Source organism: Schistocerca americana, chromosome 5, assembly GCF_021461395.2.
Source record: "Schistocerca americana isolate TAMUIC-IGC-003095 chromosome 5, iqSchAmer2.1, whole genome shotgun sequence".
NCBI lineage: Eukaryota > Metazoa > Arthropoda > Insecta > Orthoptera > Acrididae > Schistocerca > Schistocerca americana.
Window position 1 is genome coordinate 563,296,293 of NC_060123.1, and position 19,776 is coordinate 563,316,068.

A 19,776-nucleotide genomic window follows, 5' to 3' on the forward strand; every position below is an offset into this window, starting at 1 on the left:
ATCACTTTCGGTATAAGTGTATGGATGGTCATACTTCAGGAGATGAGACCTACCCAAATCCTTTGAATGATGCAATGGATCTTTATTGATCTCTGGTGCCAACTGAATGGCATTGTTAGAGATTTGTGAAATGTACCCAATTAAGTTCCAGACAAGGAAGTATGCAAAATATTGATAATCAAAAGGTAAAATAAGTAAAGCTAATGAATAAATGTTTAACTAATCACTAACATGAAAGCTCGAAACACATGCCTGTGGGATAGTCGCAGTATATGAAAAACAATGTATTGTATTCTATCAAACATCGAGAAATGTCCAAAAGTCCTTTTAAAATGGTGATTCACCGACCATATCTGGATTAACTTTGTAGATTCAATAAAAGGAGCAACAATAGAGTTGTTTGTGAAGGAATTGTAACAGCTGAACACAGAGTGATGCAGTGCCTCAATCAAAGCATCACAGTCAATGAAGAGAAAATTAATTTATGAGATCGTAATGTATACAAAATTACTTCGAATGAAGAAGCATGCGCTTCCTTGGATTACCTAGTAGATACACAATCCAGGAAAAAGTATTCAAATCTTCAGGGAGAAAAAAAATGTGATCTATAACAAAGAGGACTGTGGGACAGAACACCTGTTTACAGAGGAGAAAGTGCAAGGAAATACAGCTGACATCTCTAGCTATGCTCCAGTAATGCTGGCACATGGTTAAGATAGCATGTTACTTTGATGATGTGTAGGGAATCTCAATCTTGAGTTGCTGAAGAATGCCAGAATTTTCCACTTGGTGAACATTCCAGTGATAGTGTTTACATTATGTATCCTACCTCTAGAGATAGGAAATACAGCATGTTATCTGTGTCTGAAGTGCTAGACAATGGAGAGCATCACAATCACAACTAGTGAAGGACGCTTTATGAGCCAAGGGATTAACATTCTAATCTCCCTCCCCCAATCACCCAACTTCAGTCTTATCTATCTCTTCTCCTCTACCCTTCTTCCTCTTTTACATAACTTTCTCTCCATGGAAATCTGGGCAACAGTTAATAGGGTTTGAGGCCATGCAAAAATTAGGCATAAAATAAAAATTGTCTTAATCTACTGTGGATGAAAAAAATTCTAATGAAACATGGTGTCCAGTAGTTTCTAGCATGCATATCATATGTAGAAAGAGCAATCCATAAATAAGTAAATAATAAATGGTCTCACATGATCCGAGATCTAAATGCAGTAGTCCTGTTTTTTTAAATTCTTTTCTTTGTTGTACTAGGTGAATGAACATTAGATTCAATACATAGAATTTTTGATAAATATCACTTTATGATTATTATAAATTTTATAAATGTGTATATGTGGGGCAGGGGGTGGGTCGATGTGTGAGTGGACAGGCGAACAGGAGCATGCATGTGCACATGCAAGCATATGCACAATGCACTTAAAATGTTTTTGTTTGCTTTTCTTTCTGTTTTATTTTCCTCAATTTTACCATGTTTAAATCAGCAATAAAGAAATATTTCAATAAAAGACAGAAAGCTCCTGTCTTCTTTGAAAGAAATTACAAGACTTCACATCTGCAAGTTCAAGTTGTGCCAGTAAATTTGCGTGTGGTTAATATGCTTAAGGACATATTTCAGGTAAGTGATACCTGAAGCATGGCAATCATTTTTAAACTTATAATTTGCATAATGTTGATTCATAAGTAACCAAGACATTAGAGATTATGCTTTGAAACTCTCATGATATCTCAAAATTTCCACTCTGACACTGAGTTTATAGCACAGTATGCTGTTATGCTTGTAAAAATATGTAAACAGTAACCACAATGTCACTGTCGCATCCTTTCAATGCATGTAACATTCATTTCTTATATTAGAAACATCCTCACATCTGTTTTCATTTTCTTAGTTGTGAAATACCTGCCCACTACATTGTGCCTTACACCCGTCATTCATAGAAAATATTTGATCAAAATGTATAATATAAGGGACAGTGAAATGAAAGCAAGACAGATGGAAAAACAGTAAGTAAACTGTTTATCATTTCAAAAGTAAACCATAACTGTTAGCACATTTATCCCACTGTGACACAAGACACTCAATGCCTGCATGGAAAAACGTTTCTGGTTGCCTGTGGATAGTATCCAGGGGTGCACATCTTTGTCCATAGCAAATCAATAGCCACGAATGTCTCTCTTCCGGGCTCCAAAAATACGTAAATTGCATGGCGAGAGGCCAAGACTGTATAGAAAATATGTAAGGGCTTCCCAGCAAAACTTCTGCAGCATAGTCAAAATAACCTTGGCATCAAATCTCCCCATGCAGTTTATAAATTTTTGGAGTCCTGAAGGAATTTGGAGTCCTGAAGGAAGGCATTTGTGGCCATTGATTTGCTCCAGACGAAAAAATGCTCGTGTGTGTATAATCACGGTTCCATAGTCAAACCACAAACATTTTTCCATGAAGGGATTGACCTTCTTGCCTCACAGGGGGACACATGTGTCAAAAGTTACAGTGATTATCTTCCCTGTTTTCTTTTGACTGCTCCTTATACCAAAGAATGGTAGTAGATTAGAAAGTAGCTATTACATTTATAATGACCTGTAGCAGACCGATGCATGGAAACCGATGCATGGAACACAGGAACAGAAAACTAGATTCACACTAGTTTTAGAGCCGTTGCTCTTTTTCTAGCAAAAGTACAAAAAGAACCACACAGAAACCCAAATATGCAGTCCTGCAGTCTTGGCATGACTGATTATTGATACTCGATTATTGAAAGCAGTTACCCACACTTATGGAGATGGGGAGGGGGTAGAGAAGGAAGCAAAGAGGGGCCAGCGAGAAAGAGTCAGGTCTTTGGATAGATGACTTCGCAGCTGCACAACCACCTTCGTACCATTTGTCTTGTTGTGTGGCTGCAGTGTCATTTGTCCAAAGACCTGCCCCTTTCCCTTTATGCACTCTTTGCATCCTTCCCTACCCCCTCCCCCCTCAGTCAGCTGTTTTCAGTAATTCAGTATCAATAATTAGTCCCGCTATGACCACAAGAGAGCACATTTGAGTGTCTGCGTGGCGCACCATGAAGATGACATGGATTGGGAGAGGGTGATAGGATATAGGAAGGGGAAATTGTTAGGTGGAGGGTGTGGGGAAGTGGGTTAACTTATATTGAGGCCAGGAGGATTATGATATTGAGGCCAGGAGGATTATGGAAGGAAGGATGTCTTGCAAGCATAACTCCCATCTGCATAATTCAGAAATGTTTTTGGTGGTGGAAAGAATCCAGATGGCCCAGGTTTGAAGCAGTAATTGAAATTGAACATGTGTTCAGCTGCATGTTGTGCCACTGGGTGGTCAACTGTGTTCTTGGCAACAGTTTTGTGGTGGCCGTTCTAAAAAGCTGTGCAGTGATTGTAGCAGAGTTGCTATATGTAGGGACAGGAAAAAATCGTTTTATTTTATGGCCAAATTCTGTGTTTGTTTTGCCAAAGTCAGTGTTATTTTTTGACGAATTTGGTGTTATCTTTTGCAAAATTCTTGCTTTTTTTGCCACATTTATCATCATATTTTGACAGAGTCTGTGTTTTTTGCCATATTAGTTGTTTTTTTGCCAAAATTGGTGCAGTCTTTTAGCCAAACTCTGTGTTATTTTTTGCCAAGTTCTGTGTCATTTTTTCACCAATTTAAGCTTTATATTTTTTGCCAGATTTGGTGTCCTTTTCTTGCCAAAGTCTGTGTTGCTTTTTGTCAAATTCAGTGTAATTTTTTTGCCAAAATCAGTGTCATCTTTTTGCTAAGCTCAGTGCTTTTTTCCAAAATCCATGTTATTTTTTGCCAAATTCTATGTTTTTTTGTCAAATTCTGTGTTTTTTATCACATCCACAATTTTTTTTGTCAAATTCAATGTTATATGTTTACCAAATTTGGTGTTATCTTTTTATTGAATTATGTGTTATTTTTCTGCAAAATTCTGTGGAATTTTGGAGAGTACAGTGTTGTTGTTTCCAATTTTGGTGTTTTTTTTGCCAAGGTCAGTGTTGTTTTTTGCTAAATTTGGTGCTATGTTTTGCCAACTCTGATGTTATGTTCTGCCAACTGTGATGAAATTCAGTGCTAATTTTTTGCCAGTTTCATTGTTGCTTTTTTTGTCAAACTCTGTATTGTTATTAGCCTTTTTCTTCCAATTTCAATGCTATTTTTACCCTCACATCAAAGCTCACTAAGCAAGAAATGAGCTGTCATTTCAAGATTATACAAAAAAATTACAGATTTTGTGATATCTCATAAAAATTGCCAATTTCTTGTTATTTTTGTAAAAACCACAAGTTATGCATTGTTTTTTGTTCATTATTTTTGTGAAATTTTCCTGTCCCTGTTTATATGACATGGCTGCTTTTACAGGTGGCACTGACTTTGATGGGGTAGGATGAGCATATGACGGACTAGAGTAGGAAGTGCTGGGTGGGTGGATTGGGTCTTCCACAGGTGTATGACTCTCCGGAAAGGGGTTGGGAGTGGGAGCGGCATAGTGATGGACTAGGGTCTTTTGTAGATTGGGTGGGTGATGGAATATCACTTTAGGTGAGTGGGAAGTATCTTGGGTTGTGTGTCCTTCATTTCTGGGCTGTATGGTAGATAATGGAAGTCGTGGTGAAGAATATTCTTCACTTGTTCCAGTCCAGGATGAGATTGGATGATGAGGGTGGTGCTCCTTTGTAGTTGATTCTTATGGGTTGTTGTAGGATTAGGGGTGTGAGAGGATATGGTCACCTGAATGTGGAATAGGTTTGTGGCGTAGTGCCTGTCTGTGAAGGCCCTCATGAGACCATCAGTATACCGGTAAAGGGAGTTCTCGTGACTGCAGACACGCCAGGCTGTATGGGAGTGATTTTTTGTGTTAGAGCTGTAGAAATCAGATTCTGTTGGCAGGTAGTTGGTTTAATGTGGACAGATGTGGGGATGGACCCATCGGAGAGACAGAGGTCAACATCTGTGATGATGGCACGTTGGGTTGAAGAGGACCAGGTGAGGTGGGGAAGTGGGTGGGAGAGAAGGTGTTGAGGTTTTGCAGGCATGATTCCAGATGATGAAGATGTCTCAGTGAACTTGACCTAGATAAGGGGTTTGTTCTTTTGGGAGGCTAGGAATGTTTTCCTCTTGATGACCGATAAAAAGGTAGGCATACGAGGATGCCATGCAAGTGTGCAAAGCTGAGCCATGGATTTGTTTGTATACATTCCCCCCAAAGGAGGAGTATATGAACAAATCTGCACCATAGCTACAAACGAGTGCCCATTTTGTCACCCTGGACTGGAACAACTGAAACATATCTTTCGCCAGGACTTCGATTATCTACCATTTTGGCTATAAATGAAGGACACTCTACCCAAAATCCTTCCCACCCTCCTAAAGTGGTATTTCATTACCCACCCAACCTACACAAGATCGTGGTCCATTCCTATGCCTTTCCCACACCCAACACCTTGCCAGATGGACCACTTCCCTGTGGAAGACCCAGGTGCAAAACTGCCCAATACATCCACCCATCACTTCCTACTCCAGTTCTGTCAAGGGCTTATCCTACTCCATCAGAGGTATCCTACTGCATCAGAGGCAGGGTCCCTGTGAAAGCAGCCATGTCATGTACCAACCCTGCTGCAATTACTGCACAGCTTTTTTATGTCAGTGTGACAATCAACTAGCCGTCTACCAAAATGAATGACTGCTGCCCAACTGTGTTCGAGAACAAAGTTAACCACCCAGGTGCACAACATGCAGCAGAACTCAACATGTTTGATTTCAATGGTTGCTTCATAGCCCAGTGTATCCTGATTTCTTCCCTCCTCCACCAGCATTTCTGAACTGCACAGGTGGGAGATATTATTGCAACACATCCTTCACTTCCGTAACCCTCCTGCCCTCAACCTCCTTTAACCCACTGTCCTCACATGCTCCAGCCAACAGTTTCCCCTTTGTTTGTTCTGTAATCCCCTCGTCTTCATTGTGTCCTTCATTGTAATCCACACCCCACCACTTACAGTACTTGTGCTTCAGCTGCCTAGCGCATGTCCCTGCCACACCTCCCTCCCACATTCCTAACCAGGAAACCAGCTGCTTCCTTCTGAGCCACTAACTACTCACCTCACCCACTCTTCCTGTCTCCCATCTCCCTGTTCCTCCACCCACACCACCCAACACAATCTTCACGTGACCCCTAGTCCACCTGTCAAAATGCAATCCCAGCATTGTGTGTCCAGCTGGCACAATGTAGGGACAAGTGTGTGTGTGTGTGTGTGTGTGTGTGTGTGTGTGCGTGTGCGTGTTTTTACTCTAGCTTGACAAAGTATTTATTCCAAAAGCTAGCAAATTGTCTTTCCATTTTGTGTGTGCACTGTGGCCGACCGGTTCTAGGCGCTTCAGTCCAGAACCATGCGACTGCTACGGTTGCAGGTTCGAATCCTGCCTCGGGCATGGATGTGTGTGATGTCCTTAGGTTAGTTAGGTTTAAGTAGTTCTAAGTCTAGGGGACTGATGACCTCAGATGTTAAGTCCCATAGTGCTCAGAGCCATTTGAACCATTTGTGTGTGCACTGATGAACACAAGGAGACACAATGGCAGCAATATGGGGCCACAGGAACAGCACACATAATTCTTCCTAGTCAAATAACTATTGATAGCTTAAGTTATGATACTTTTTTCCTTCTTAAGTGAGAGATAACTTGAACTATTTTGCAGTATTTTCCATGACACTGTAACATTCTGAGTTTTGACAAATCTCAGAAAATAACAAGACCTGTAATTTAGTGTTTGATAAATGAAACACCTATGACTTTTTTTAGGCTTTCTGACAGATCTATTGCAAATGTCTATCTCATATATTATTGAATAATGCAACTGTTCAATATCTGCAGGTGGTGCGGTAGCCACAGCTGCAAGATACTACTGGTGTACATCTACATCTACATACATACTCTGCTAGCCACCATATTGTGCATGGCATAGAGTGTCTTGTACCACCACTAGTCATTTCCTTTCCTGTTCCAATCAAAAATAGAGTGAGGGAAAAATGACTGTCTATATGCTTCTATATGAGCCCTAATTTTTATTATCTTATCTTTGTGCTCCTTACACGGAAAGTATGTTGATATCGCCAAGCCACAACCAAGAATTGCACGTGTGCAGAGAAGCTCTTACAGTTGGACAAAATTCTTGATTTACCCCCCCCAGATTCAAGGGACTTACACTGGCAGGCTTGCTGTAAGTGCAAATACCATCAGAATATTGTAACTCTAACTGTGACTGGGAATACATATTAATTGAGGTTAGATGATTAGGGCACCACTTGATGATGATGATGATGATGATGATGATGATGAGGTCCCATACTCCGAGGAGTGTAGGGGACGATGCGGGAGATCCACACTACTGTACTAAGCAAGGTCCTAGTGGACACCCAGTCATCTCAAGGCAGGAAAAATCCCTAACCCCGTCGGGAATCGAACCTGGGACCCCGTGCGCAGGAAGTGAGAACACTACCGCAAGACCACAAGCTGTGGACTAGGGCACAACTTAATATAATTTTTTCTGTGATTTTGTTCGATGTAAGTTTGACAGAATTTCTTTACCCTCTTTCTTTTGTGTAGGCTTAACTTCAACATGTTTCAGCTAATTAGGAACTGTTCCAGTTATAAGCATTTGTTTATACAAGTAACTTAACAGGTTATTAAACCTTTAAATATGCTGAATGATCACCAAAGTTGTTTGTGACTGAGAGATACAATTTATCTTTAACCTACCAGATACGTATATACAGTAAAACCATTAATCACATGTATAGAAAGTGCAGTCTTTAATAGGAGGCTTAGAATGGGCATCAGTGTGCATTCCAGCTGTATGATACTAACAAAAGGATATATTATTGCAGTATTAATGACTTTACTTTGTGAGAGCACAAGGAAATACCTCTTACCTACCACAACTCTGTCCACTGTTTTTCTGCATTTTAGCACAATTCTGGGCGAGGAAAAGTTTCTCACCTGGCAGTAATATATCCACCTATAGTTGTAACATTTTCCAACCACATAATAAATGGATGGGAATCTTGGGATGCTCAAACTGATTAATAAGATGGATGTTTTCACACCAAACTATTTTCTTTTCGCTGTTGTGGGTATGTATTTTATATTGGTGCAGAACACTTTCATACTATTCACCAGTTATTACTTTACACTTTGGATGGTAATCAGCAAGGGAATCCCTTGTGTGTCTGAGTAAACACCAGCCATTCTTATTAGCCCTCCTTTTAACATTCATCTCTGTCTACAAATTCATTGTGTTGCTGTTTTTCCAATTTCATTCTGGTCTGCATTTTTGTTCGCTCTCTCCAGTTGGCTTTTATTTCATCCTTCTCCAATACTTCAAGTTATACGTAGTTTCTGAATTCTTGTAAGTACTACCCTTTTCACACAATCCATTATTTCTCAGCAACTGAAGTTTTTTCCTTCTTAATCGACCACTTATCTGCCTCTTTCTTCCAAAGTGTAAATTACTCCCTTCATTGGAGATTTATTAGCAACATTTATCTGTTTGGATTTTATCCTGTTATGAACTGTGTCTCTTGAAAATGAGACATGATGTGTCCTTTCTTTTGGCAAATCATTCTCTGAAAATTTATTTTTCCGTATTTGTTTCTTTAACTTCCAAAATGGGAAACATTAAAATTAAACCTGTCCACAAATGAAAGACTGGTTTAAACACCATAGGTCTTTACTGGACAAAGCACTAACGGAAGAGCTACACCCATGCTTACCTGTGGCTTTTGAGCTGACATACGCATCCAGTTATAGAGGGATGTAGTTGTGGACTTCGAACCCATAAATCTTATCACAGATGCAGGTAGTTTCCATTCCTACCTCCCTTCTGTCAAATTTTATTGTTAATAGCAAACATCTCTATCAAACTCAAAGATCAGTTTATATACTCAGTAAACACACACACACACACACACACACACACACGTGTCAAACGTATCGTCTTCAAATACTAAAGAGAAAAACAATTAGGAACAATTTCTTATGAAGACAGAAACCTGGGCGAGATGTATCATGTACCATGAAATGGCAGATCAGTATGTTATGTTAATGAAATTCCTGCAACTCGTAGTTTTCATTATTGCCACTTCTTCCGACTTTAACGTGACTTTTGTTTTGAACTGTATCTCAGATGTTATTAAGAAATATAGTGGATAATAAAGGAACAACACCAACATGCACAGATTGATTTATAGTTCTTGAACCAGAATGTGGCTCATTGCTTCAAATAATTACATTGTTATTTATGGTAATAATAGTTTCTAACGTGAATGTTACAAAGACAGTTCATTTTATATAAACAAAAAGTGATACAGAATGAAAGGTCAGCCTCATAGTTGTGTAAGACATTTAGCTATAACACTGCATTTAATTACTTTTTAGGATTATGCCGAAGGTGAAGGAATACAACTGGATGAACTTCCAGAACATGCAAAATTAGATCAGATAGCACCTCCAGGGACTCCATACTTTTATGCTGAATTGCCTTCTGGTGAAAAACTTTTCCACAGAATCAAGAAAAACTTCCCATTGCAATTTGGAAGGTAATTATGAATAAAAGTATCCTGTTCATACAGTAAATAACTTTAACATTAATAAAGATGTTCTTTTATTTGTATTTTCCTACAGGCAGCATCTTATAATTTCCATATTAATGTGTGCTTTTGCAGCCTCTAATCATACCTACTTAGCATTTTGCACTTTCTATCAATTTCACATTTTTACGTATCTGTATCCCCTTTTGCCTACTTTGTTTTTTATATTTTATGCTTTTGTTAGTTAGTTCAATATGTGCTGTGTTATCTCTTGATTCCTAGTAGTCCATGTCTTTTTGCTTATTTGATTCTTTGTAGCCTTCACTATTTTCTCCCTCAAAGCTAACCATTTGTCTCCTGCTGGATGGACTGTAATCAAATTATAACACTTTTTTCTTTTTAATAAAAAGGGCACTAAAACACAAGACACTAGCAATTAACAATGGTAAACATTGGAATAAAAGACCATGGAACCACTAGAAGTGAAAAAAAAGGGGGGGGGGGCATGGAATACACTGAAATATTATACATGCACACAGCCATTCAGATGCAATCAGCACAGAAGCTATAGTACATAAAATTTTCTGTTGTATTTCTATTTCCATCTATTGCTGCCTAATGTTCACCATAAAACTCTCAGTGACCTCTCGTTCTTTCAGTTTATCCAAGTTGTGTCTCATTAATCTTCTAGCTTTTTGCGGTTTCTTCAGTGTCATTCTACAGTTCATAATCAATAAATTATGCTCAGAGTCAGTATCTGCCCGTGGAAATCTTTTTCAGTTTAAATTTTGATTTCTAAATCTCTGCCGTACATATAGGAGCAATTAGAAAGTTGTTTAACATCAATCAACATACAACTTTATTTACACAGAAATTACAGAACATAGAAGTTACATAATGCCTTTACCTATAAATGCACAGATATAGAAAAAAATCTGTGATTACATTTGGCAATCTCCCACATCCTCCCCATGCTGGTCTATCTCTAGGGGTACAACCAGCTGGGCTGGCCTAATGAGAGGTCTTCCATCAGTAATGCCAAGGATGGCTGTGCATCTCTTTCCTTTTGCCACATGTCCCATAAGAGGACTTCATCTTGGTGAAGGGCAGTGTCTCAGACTTGAATCTTCACCAGTTTTTCCATTTAGGAATTTGGCTTGGAAATCACACAATAGCATGAGATACTCTTTGCTCCAGAAATCTTGTGCTGTTTTCCGATAAAATCTGAATTCTCTCATCATGTCTGTTACGATAGGTGGCTCAGGTCCTGTTGGCAATGTTGAGAGTCTTGATTTGTAGTTCTTGAACCAGAAAGTGACTCATTATTTCGAATGATTACATAGATATTTATTACAATAATAGTTTCTAATGGGAAAGTGAGAAAGAGAACACTTTGTCTTCAGTGTGGGAGATTGGCTTCACGTTGATGGTGGCTTCCTTTTCTGCGCTGAAGTGCCCAAGTACTTTTTGGACACGTCTTTTGGTCATCAGCAGAGATGACCATCTGTGGTTCTGTTATCCCTTTGTCAGTTGCATAAAATTTTTGGACGTTTTATGCTGTAGGTAGTATGTGGAATGACCATAAATCTTTGTAGTGCCAACAAAAATTGATTCGTTGTTGCATTGTGGGCTGTATGTAGGTAATTGGCTCTAGTCACAGCACAGATGAACAATAAAACATAGCCGACAGATGAACAGTAAAACATAGCCGTGCGGGATAGCCGCGTGGTCTGAGGTGTCTTGCCACAGTTCATGCGGCTCCCCCTCCCCCCCCCCCCTGCCCCCTCCCATGGGGATTTCAGTCCTCCCTCAGGTATGGATGTGTGTGTTGTCCTTAGTGTAAGTTAGTTTACATTAAATTAAGTAGTGTGTAAGCCTACAGACTGATGACCTCAGCAGTTTGGTCCCATAGGAACTTCCAACAATTCAAATTTTAACAGTACAACATAGCATTTCGTTGTTAGACAAAAATCAAACAATGGAAAATCCAGAATGGAATGTAACAATATGATGAAAAGGAAAGTAGCTACTCACCATATAGCAGAGGTGGTGAGTTGCAGATAGGCACAACGGAAAAACTGTCGCAAATAATCTACTGGCCAACAAGGCCTTTGTCAAAAATATACTACACACACACACACACACACACACACACGTACATGTGTGGTGGTAGTAGTAGTAGAAGGAGGAGGAGGAGGAGGAGGAGGAGGATAGGGACAGAGAAGTGCTGCTGGGGAATGCGCAGGGACGAAGTGGAGAGAGGGTAGGGCAGCTAGACGCAGTCGGGAGGTTAGACGGGGGGCAGGGGTGAGGTGGGGATGGGGGGTATTGGAAAAGGAGAGAAGTAAAAAGACTAGGTATATTGGTCGAGTGAGGGCTGTGTAGTGCTGGAAGGGGAACAGGGAAGGGGCTGGATGGGTGAGGACAATGACTAGTGTTTAGGTTTGAGTCCAGGGTTATGGGAACGTAGGGAGAGTTCCCCCTGCGCAATTCAGAAAAGATGGTGTTGGTGAGAAGGATCCATATGAAATGAAGGATGTCGTGTTGGGCAGTGTGCTTAGCAACAGCGTGGTCCACTTGTGGCTCCATCTCCATGAGGTCGTCGCGCGGTGTGATGACACCCTCTGGCGACTGCTGTGGCCACGCTGCCCTCTTGACCCGTGAATCTGAGGGAAGAGAGACTGAAATACCATCGTGTATGTGACATAAGTGAAGTTGATTTTGATGGCGGCGCTGCAAAACCTTCTGGACCTGAAAGAAGATAATGCAAGCACCAAGTCAACAGATGATCTTGCCTTGCACCCACTGTCTGCTGCTGCTAAAAACCCTGCAAAAGACAATATCATGCGGCGCCAGATGCTGAGGAGGGTGGAGCAGTGTGTTATGGCGGTGGCTGTGAAGCAGTTGTGCCAGCAATGGTGCATCTCATGGGTGCGAACGATATGAGGTGAGAAACAGTTGCAATGCTTGATCCCTGCTGTGTGCAGAGCAAAATTTGGCCATCTGCTGCTTGAATGTTCTGACTAAACATTCGCTTCACCATTTGATGGTGGATGGAATGGTGCACTAGTTAGATGCAGTATGCCATTGTTTTCACAGAATGTTTGAAATTCATGTGACGTTGACTGAGGCCCGTTGTCGGACACTATTACTGCAGGTAAACCTTCTGCGCAAAAAATCAATGATAACACCTGAACTGTGCTACATGACATCATCGAGATCAGTGGCCCAGCAAATGAAAACTTGTTATATGAGTCAATCACAATTAACCAGCGAGCGTTCCAAAAGGGTCCCGCAAAGTCTATGTGCACACGTTGCCATGGCGATAAGACCAAGCAGAGAACTTTTGTGGCAGAGCAGACTGATTTTTCGCACATGCGTGACACTGTGGCACATCTGTTCTTTTTCGGCGTCCATACCCTGCCAAGTACAGTGTCAACGCACTGTTTCAAACAAACAATCCCCCAATGTTCTTGGTGAAGTAACTGCAACACTTCTTTTTGCAAAGGATTAGGGATCAACACACGTGATTGGAAACTATCATTCTCAACAAGAATTACACCTTTCTGTACAGCAAGGCTATGCTGACGTGCAAAGTATCAACACACTACAGTGTTCTTTATGCGATTCAATGAGGCCAGGATGTGTGAATATAATTGAGCAAAGTGTTCAAACCTGGGTCAGTGTACATGGCCTGTGCATTTTCCTATAGTTCAACAGAAAAGACTGAAGCAGTTCAGAACAATATGCAGCAGAAGCATCAAAGTCTGTATCAGGGCCAATCGGATGGTGTGGAAGTGCGTCCACATTACCATGCTGAGCTGTCGGATGATACACAACCTCGTAATGGTATTGAGACAGCAACAAAGTCCACCTTTGCAATTTTTAAGCAGTTCGTACAGGAACTGGTTTTGTCCAATGAAACAAGGAGTGCAAAGGCCTGTGATCTGTTACTAAGTAGAATTTTCTGCCATACAAATAGTGGTGAAATTTGGTGACACCATACACAATAGCCAAAGCCTCTTTTTCAATTTGTGAATAGTTACACTGAGCTTTGGACAAAACTTTTGATGTGAAAGCAATATGTCTGTCTTTATCGCCAATTCTGTGCAGAAGCACTGCTCCGATTCTGTAGGAGGAAATATCAATTTGCAATACAACTGGTTTGTCAGGATCAAAGTGAACTAAGCATCGATCACTGAGCAATGCATCTTGAAGTTTTTGAAAAGCTACTTAGCACTCATCTGTCCAAACAAAGGGGACATTCTTGTGACGCAAGCGATGCAGCATTTGGTATAAACCGAATATAATAGTTCATTTTCCCTAAAATTGACTGCAATTCTGTGATATTGCGAGGAACTGGCAAGTCTTGTATGGCAAACAAATGTGACTGAAGAGGATGTACACCTTCACTGTTTATGACATGACCAAGATACTGCAACTCAGGTCTAAAAAAATTCACTTGTCCAGTCTATACTTTAGTCTTGCCTCAGGTAAAACATGAAATAAAGCATGTAAATTTGCAATATGTTCGCCAGGTGTACAACCTGCTACTACAATACCGTCCAAATAGTTTGAACAGTTTGGCACTAGTGCAGTCAGCTGTTCCAAATACTGTTGGAAGATGGCGGGTACGGAAGTGCTGTCAAAAGGCAAATGCAAATTTTTAAACAAGCCCAAATGAGTATTCAGTACACACACTTTTTGAGAGTCTTCATCGAGCGGTATTTGAAAATACGTGTTGTGCAAATCAATTTTTGAAAAGTAGCGTCTAGCACCTAAGTAGCAATGACAGTTTGTGGATTGACTGTAGACTTAAAGGTAACACAGAGGCGGATGCAACCTGAAGGTTTGGGGAGCAAAAACAGTGGACTTGCCCATTGACTAGCTGATAAGAGAGCAATTACTCCCATTATCTTGCAGTTCATTAAGTTCAGCAGCAACTTTGTCTCGTAATGCAATGGGAACAGTTCTGGCCCAGCAAAATTTTGGCTAAGCATTGTCTTTCAATGTAATATGTGCAACAAAATTGTTAGCTTTACCTACACCTTCAGAAGAGAGTTCTGGGAATTATTCTACCAAGCTAGCTACACTGTCCTTTGCATTGAATGCAGACACTGACAGCACATTGCCCTGAATATTAAAGCCAAACAAATCAAAAGAATCAAGACCAAATATGTTCTCACACTCGCGTGATTGTAGCTCTGTAAAGTCACTGTCCACATATGTGAGCGATACTTAGCAGGCAAAGTACGTTCCGAGAACGGAAATGTCTTGTCCATTATAAGCAAAGAGAGTACATCCTGAAACAGATGGAGTTCTTGTTAGAAGAGATAGGTGGGGTCCTGACAGTGCAAAAGACTTGTGGGGAAATTTGCAGACTACCTAATAATGTACTACCTACAGCAGCCCTCTACGTTCAATCAGTTAGGATGTACACCGTTAGTCAGGATGTACAGTGTTCTGGCATAATCACAAGTGCTGGAACGAAGATGCGGAACGCAAGAGCAGAGAAGGCAGTGAGGAAATGGCAGCTAATGGTGCGCAGAATTGGACCGCGCTGCACCAAGAGCGACACCTGGAAGAAGCGAACTTAAGCACCACTCCTGCTAGCCTTGGCCACTCAGATTGGCACCAGTTCATGGACATTAGTTATCAGTGACACATGGAAAGTTGCCTGAACAATCACATATCAAGGGCTCTAAATTATATTGCAAGTCACCCCTCATTTGTGACTACTACTAGTAAATCTCCAAAGTTAAGTATTGTCAATTTGTTTTCTAGAAATAAAACTACTAATGTTATTTGTAGCTGGTGCCTTAATCTTCTCTTGTCTTTCCTTTGCAGGGGCGCATATTGCTTTAACAGTTTCTTTTCCTTTTAGCTGATCAGTGTTTTCAAGTGGGCATTGCAGAACATTTCTTTGTACATCTTTTTGTCTATTTGTTGCATTTGTGTCTTCCAACATGATCCCCGCCCCCTGCTCAGGCACTGCAGCCCCAAGCATTAGATGCCACACAACTCATGCAGATAATGGTAGGAAGTGCAGTGTTCAAACTTATCCAGAAGTTACATCCTAACACCACTCAGAGTGAACTGTCATACGAATGAGTAATTGCTTTGTTAACTAACTATTATGATCAACAAGTGAATGTGGTAGAAGCTAGGTATCAGTTTTTCAATTGCAAAAAACGGTCAGAACAAACTTATCATGAGTGGGTAACAGATTTGCAGGGTATGACCAAGAAATACAAATTCAAATGTGCTTGTGGTGCTTTATATTCAGATGTTGTGTTGCATGATGCGATTGTATACAATGTGCCTGATGTCAAAATCAGAGAACAAATTTTGAAACAGTCTGATCCATCATTTCAGCAGATAGTGCAAATACTTGATCAGTATGATTCCGGTGCCTTGTCGGCTCGTACACTTTAGCAGTCAGTTATTTGTTGGGTTGAGTCCCTTAGTTGTGATCACCCCATTCTGCACAGGCGGTGTATGCTAGCCACACCGGTCGAACAACCTTCCACACCGCCTAAACAGTTCGCTAAACAGGTGGCTACACAGGCGAACAGAATTAAGTCTTGCCCTTGCTGTTGTACATGGCACAAATGCCAAGACTGCCCCTCCCGACAAGCGTGGTGTTATGCTTCTGGTAGGAAAGGACATGTGCAATCTGTGTGTTTGTAACAGAACAGACATAAGAATTCGGCCTACTTACAAAACTATTATCACAAGGCCCATGTGATTAATGCAGTATATTCCAATCTGCAACTAGCAAGCGTGCAGTTTCATCAGTGATACGTCAGTCAACAAACTTTTTGTTCACTTGCTTATTTGTGAGAAAAGTGTGAAATTTCAGTTGCACACAGGTGCCTCTCTCACATTGCTAAATCGTTACACATGTGAACTGTTAGGCTCCCCACCCTTGTCTAAAAAATAGATGTTTGTCGAGAGTTGCCAAGTTTGGACTGAATCAGTAGAGGATTTGAACTGTTCCAATAAATGAGCCCAATGCTGAATGTCACTGGAAAATAGCTCTAATGTGATTAGTGGCAGCTGAACACTGTGAACACACAACTGTGTAATCCATGGTATATCAGGCTTCTACTGTTTTTCAATCAAGAGTGTTGAGTGACTTCTGTTATTTTAGAGTGTTGTGCAGGAACCAAATTACAGCATTTGTGGAGTACACTCAGTACCACTGTCACATTGGAAGATAATATTGACAGCCGCGGTGGCCGAGCAGTTCTAGGCGCGCGACTGCTACGGTCACAGGTTTGAATCCTGCCTCGGGCATGGATGTGTGTGTTGTCCTTAGGTTAGTTAGGTTTAAGTAGTTCTAAGTTCAAGGGGACTGATTACCTCTGATGTTAAGTCCCATAGTGCTCAGAGCCATTTGAACCATTTTGAAGATAAAATTATTTTTGTTTGTGTCTATACTCTGCAAAGCACAGTAAGGCATGTGGCAAGAACTGAATTGCCTTCCTGCTTTATGGCTTCAATTGTGGTAGCTACATGTTTGGGCTTCAGCTTTGTATGTGTTAGATGTAAAGGTAAAATCATTGTACTATTATTACCTTTTATGTACAAAAAATTTCATTCCTTTCATTACGAGCCGAATTAACCACTGTCTCGCATTGTTTATTGATCATATAGCAAAAAACGTTTGTTCACATATGCAATTTATTTTTCCTTTTACTTCAGCCTCCACACTGAAGTCAGTGTTTATGATTCCTGATACTAAATTTCAAATGAAGAAAAAGCATATTCTGATGCATTGGAAGAGCAGATACAACCTTGTTCAGTGCAAAACAATGAAAGTAGTTTGTTCCACAACACCATCCAAATTGGGCATTGTTCCGTCTTGATTTTTGTAAAGAAGCTTGTTTTCATATTAACTTAATATGTTGCAGTAGATCAACTGAAAATATGGTCATTCAAGTATAAATCTGACTTTCAAAAAAAAAAAAGTTATCTTGTTCGTACACATGTTCACAATGTATGTTTGCATTTTCAGCTGTTTTCAATATTTAGTTTATTGTTGACAGTTATTTCTGAAAAATATGGATTAAGGAGTTTGCATTAAATTTTTCGTAAAAAATGGAATAAAATACAGCACAGCATTTGAAGTGTTTTCTGTGGCTGTTGACGAATCCACTGTGAGTGAGACAAGAGTTTACAAGTGGTATAAATGTTTCCATAGAGGGTTGAGAAGATGTTGAAAAAGACGACCACTGTGGATGTCCCGGCACATCAGTTACTGACAACAATGTGGAAGAAGTAAAGAAAATGGTTCTGTAAAATTGCTGAATCACTATCAGAAAGGTTGCTAATAATGTCACCATATCACGTGCTCATGCCAAGCAATTTTTTCACATTTTGGGCATGAAAAGTGAAGCAGCAAAGTTTGTTCCAAAATTTTTGAATTTTGACAAAAAACGATGGATGTTGGTAGACATTGTTCAGGAATCCTGAATGAAGTTGACGATCTACAACTTCTAAAGAAGGTTATAACAGGTGACGAAACATGGATATATGGGTACGATGTCAAAACCAATGCCCAATCATCCCAGTGGAAATTGCCTTAAGAGCCAATACCAAAAACAACCAGAATTGTGGCAAAACCACTTGTGAAAATTGCATCATGATAATGCTTCCGCTTAAAGCTCAGTGCTTGTTCATAATTTTTTGGCAAAAGACAAAACAATTACGTTGCCTCACTACCGCATCGCACTCGACATGACTCCTTTCTATTCCTGAAGCTGAAGAGAACCATGAGAGGATGTAATTTTGTGACCATTGATGAGATAAAAACAGAATCACTGAAGGAGCTGAACACCATAACGAAAAGTGAATTACAGAAGTGCTTCCATATTGGAAAATGGTGATGTTGAATAAATAAAGATTCTTTAAGAAAAATCCTCATTACTGTTTGATCACACCACGTATATCAACAGACATGTAACTGTTTGTTTAGTATTCATAACTCCACTCCTTTCCACAGTGGCTGTAGATTACGCTACAGAAAGCATTAATTTAATGAATCTAGTCATGAAAATTATCAGTCTTGTTTTGTTTTACCAGACCAAATTTTTATCGTGGACAAATGACTCCAAAAGAGTGCAGCCACCTGTCTTGCAGTAAAAGAAATGAACAGCCCACTTTCAAATTCTCTCTCTCTCTCTCTCTCTGTGTGTGTTTTGTCATTGACTATATTTTTTGTTGCTTGTAGCATTGCCAGTTTAGTGACACCCCCAATCCTCCCATTTCACTGTAGATATTAGCATAACTATGGCTTCCTTTTTTTTCCAAAGGGAGTAAACTCCAAAAGCTTCTTTTGGATTAGGGAAAATTATCCTCTACTTATCAGCCAGGAACAATTTTTGGAGGATGACTTGAAATTATTTTATTCATAGTTTAAGGAATTTTTCCGTAAATTGACACCTGATTATAACTGTAGTGCAGAGTCATTATATACTGTTATTGCTTGTTCAGTTTATTATTTTTCAATCATATATAATAAATTCACAGTATGCGGTCATACCATGTGGTATTAAATCATTGGTTTTGGTGTTCCAGAGATGTTCTGGCCAGTGAGTCAGTACTGAATATGGTGGATCGAGCAGATTGGAGAGACTGTAAAGTTTCTAAGGAAGAAGAAACCGAATTGACGAAAACTTTTAGGGCCTCTTTTCAGCCATTTGATTTTACTGTTTAAACATAATTTTATAATGAACATTTCAAGAAAATTTTTATTGTTTGAATAAATAATTAAGTTTATAAGAACTGAAAGTACAAAATGAACTTTATTTGGTATAGAAGAGAAGTGCCTACTTACCACTCAATATCCCCATTTGTTATAAAAATACCATTATCCCAATAAAACTTGTAAAAGTGAAAGTTTATCCTCCATTTTACTAACTAATGTCAAAATATTTAAAATTATCACAAGGAGTTAAACAATAATGAAACAAAACTTCCATTGTTATATGTTGTATCACTCTAAGCCTATGTATACGCTAGTGTGCAATATACAACAATAAACAAATTATTTGCTGATGGACTATGTGAGAAGCAAAGTAAGAAACACAATCCAGCTGCTATCAGAAGAATGGAATATTTAACACAAAACTGCATGTTTTCCAA

At 39.7% G+C, this 19,776-nt stretch overlaps 1 protein-coding gene across 1 annotated transcript in view; it reads left to right on the plus strand.

Annotated features, from left to right (window-relative positions):
• LOC124615830 (CWF19-like protein 1) overlaps positions 1-19,422 on the plus strand; it is a 149,856-nt gene extending 130,434 nt beyond the window's left edge. The window contains exons 10-12 of the mRNA XM_047143979.1: positions 1,492-1,636; positions 9,476-9,636; positions 19,210-19,422. Coding sequence (XP_046999935.1) covers positions 1,492-1,636; positions 9,476-9,636; positions 19,210-19,348 — 445 coding nt within the window. The 3' untranslated portion in view covers positions 19,349-19,422. The remainder of the gene's footprint in view (positions 1-1,491; positions 1,637-9,475; positions 9,637-19,209) is intronic.
• The last annotated feature ends 354 nt before the right edge of the window (positions 19,423-19,776 follow it).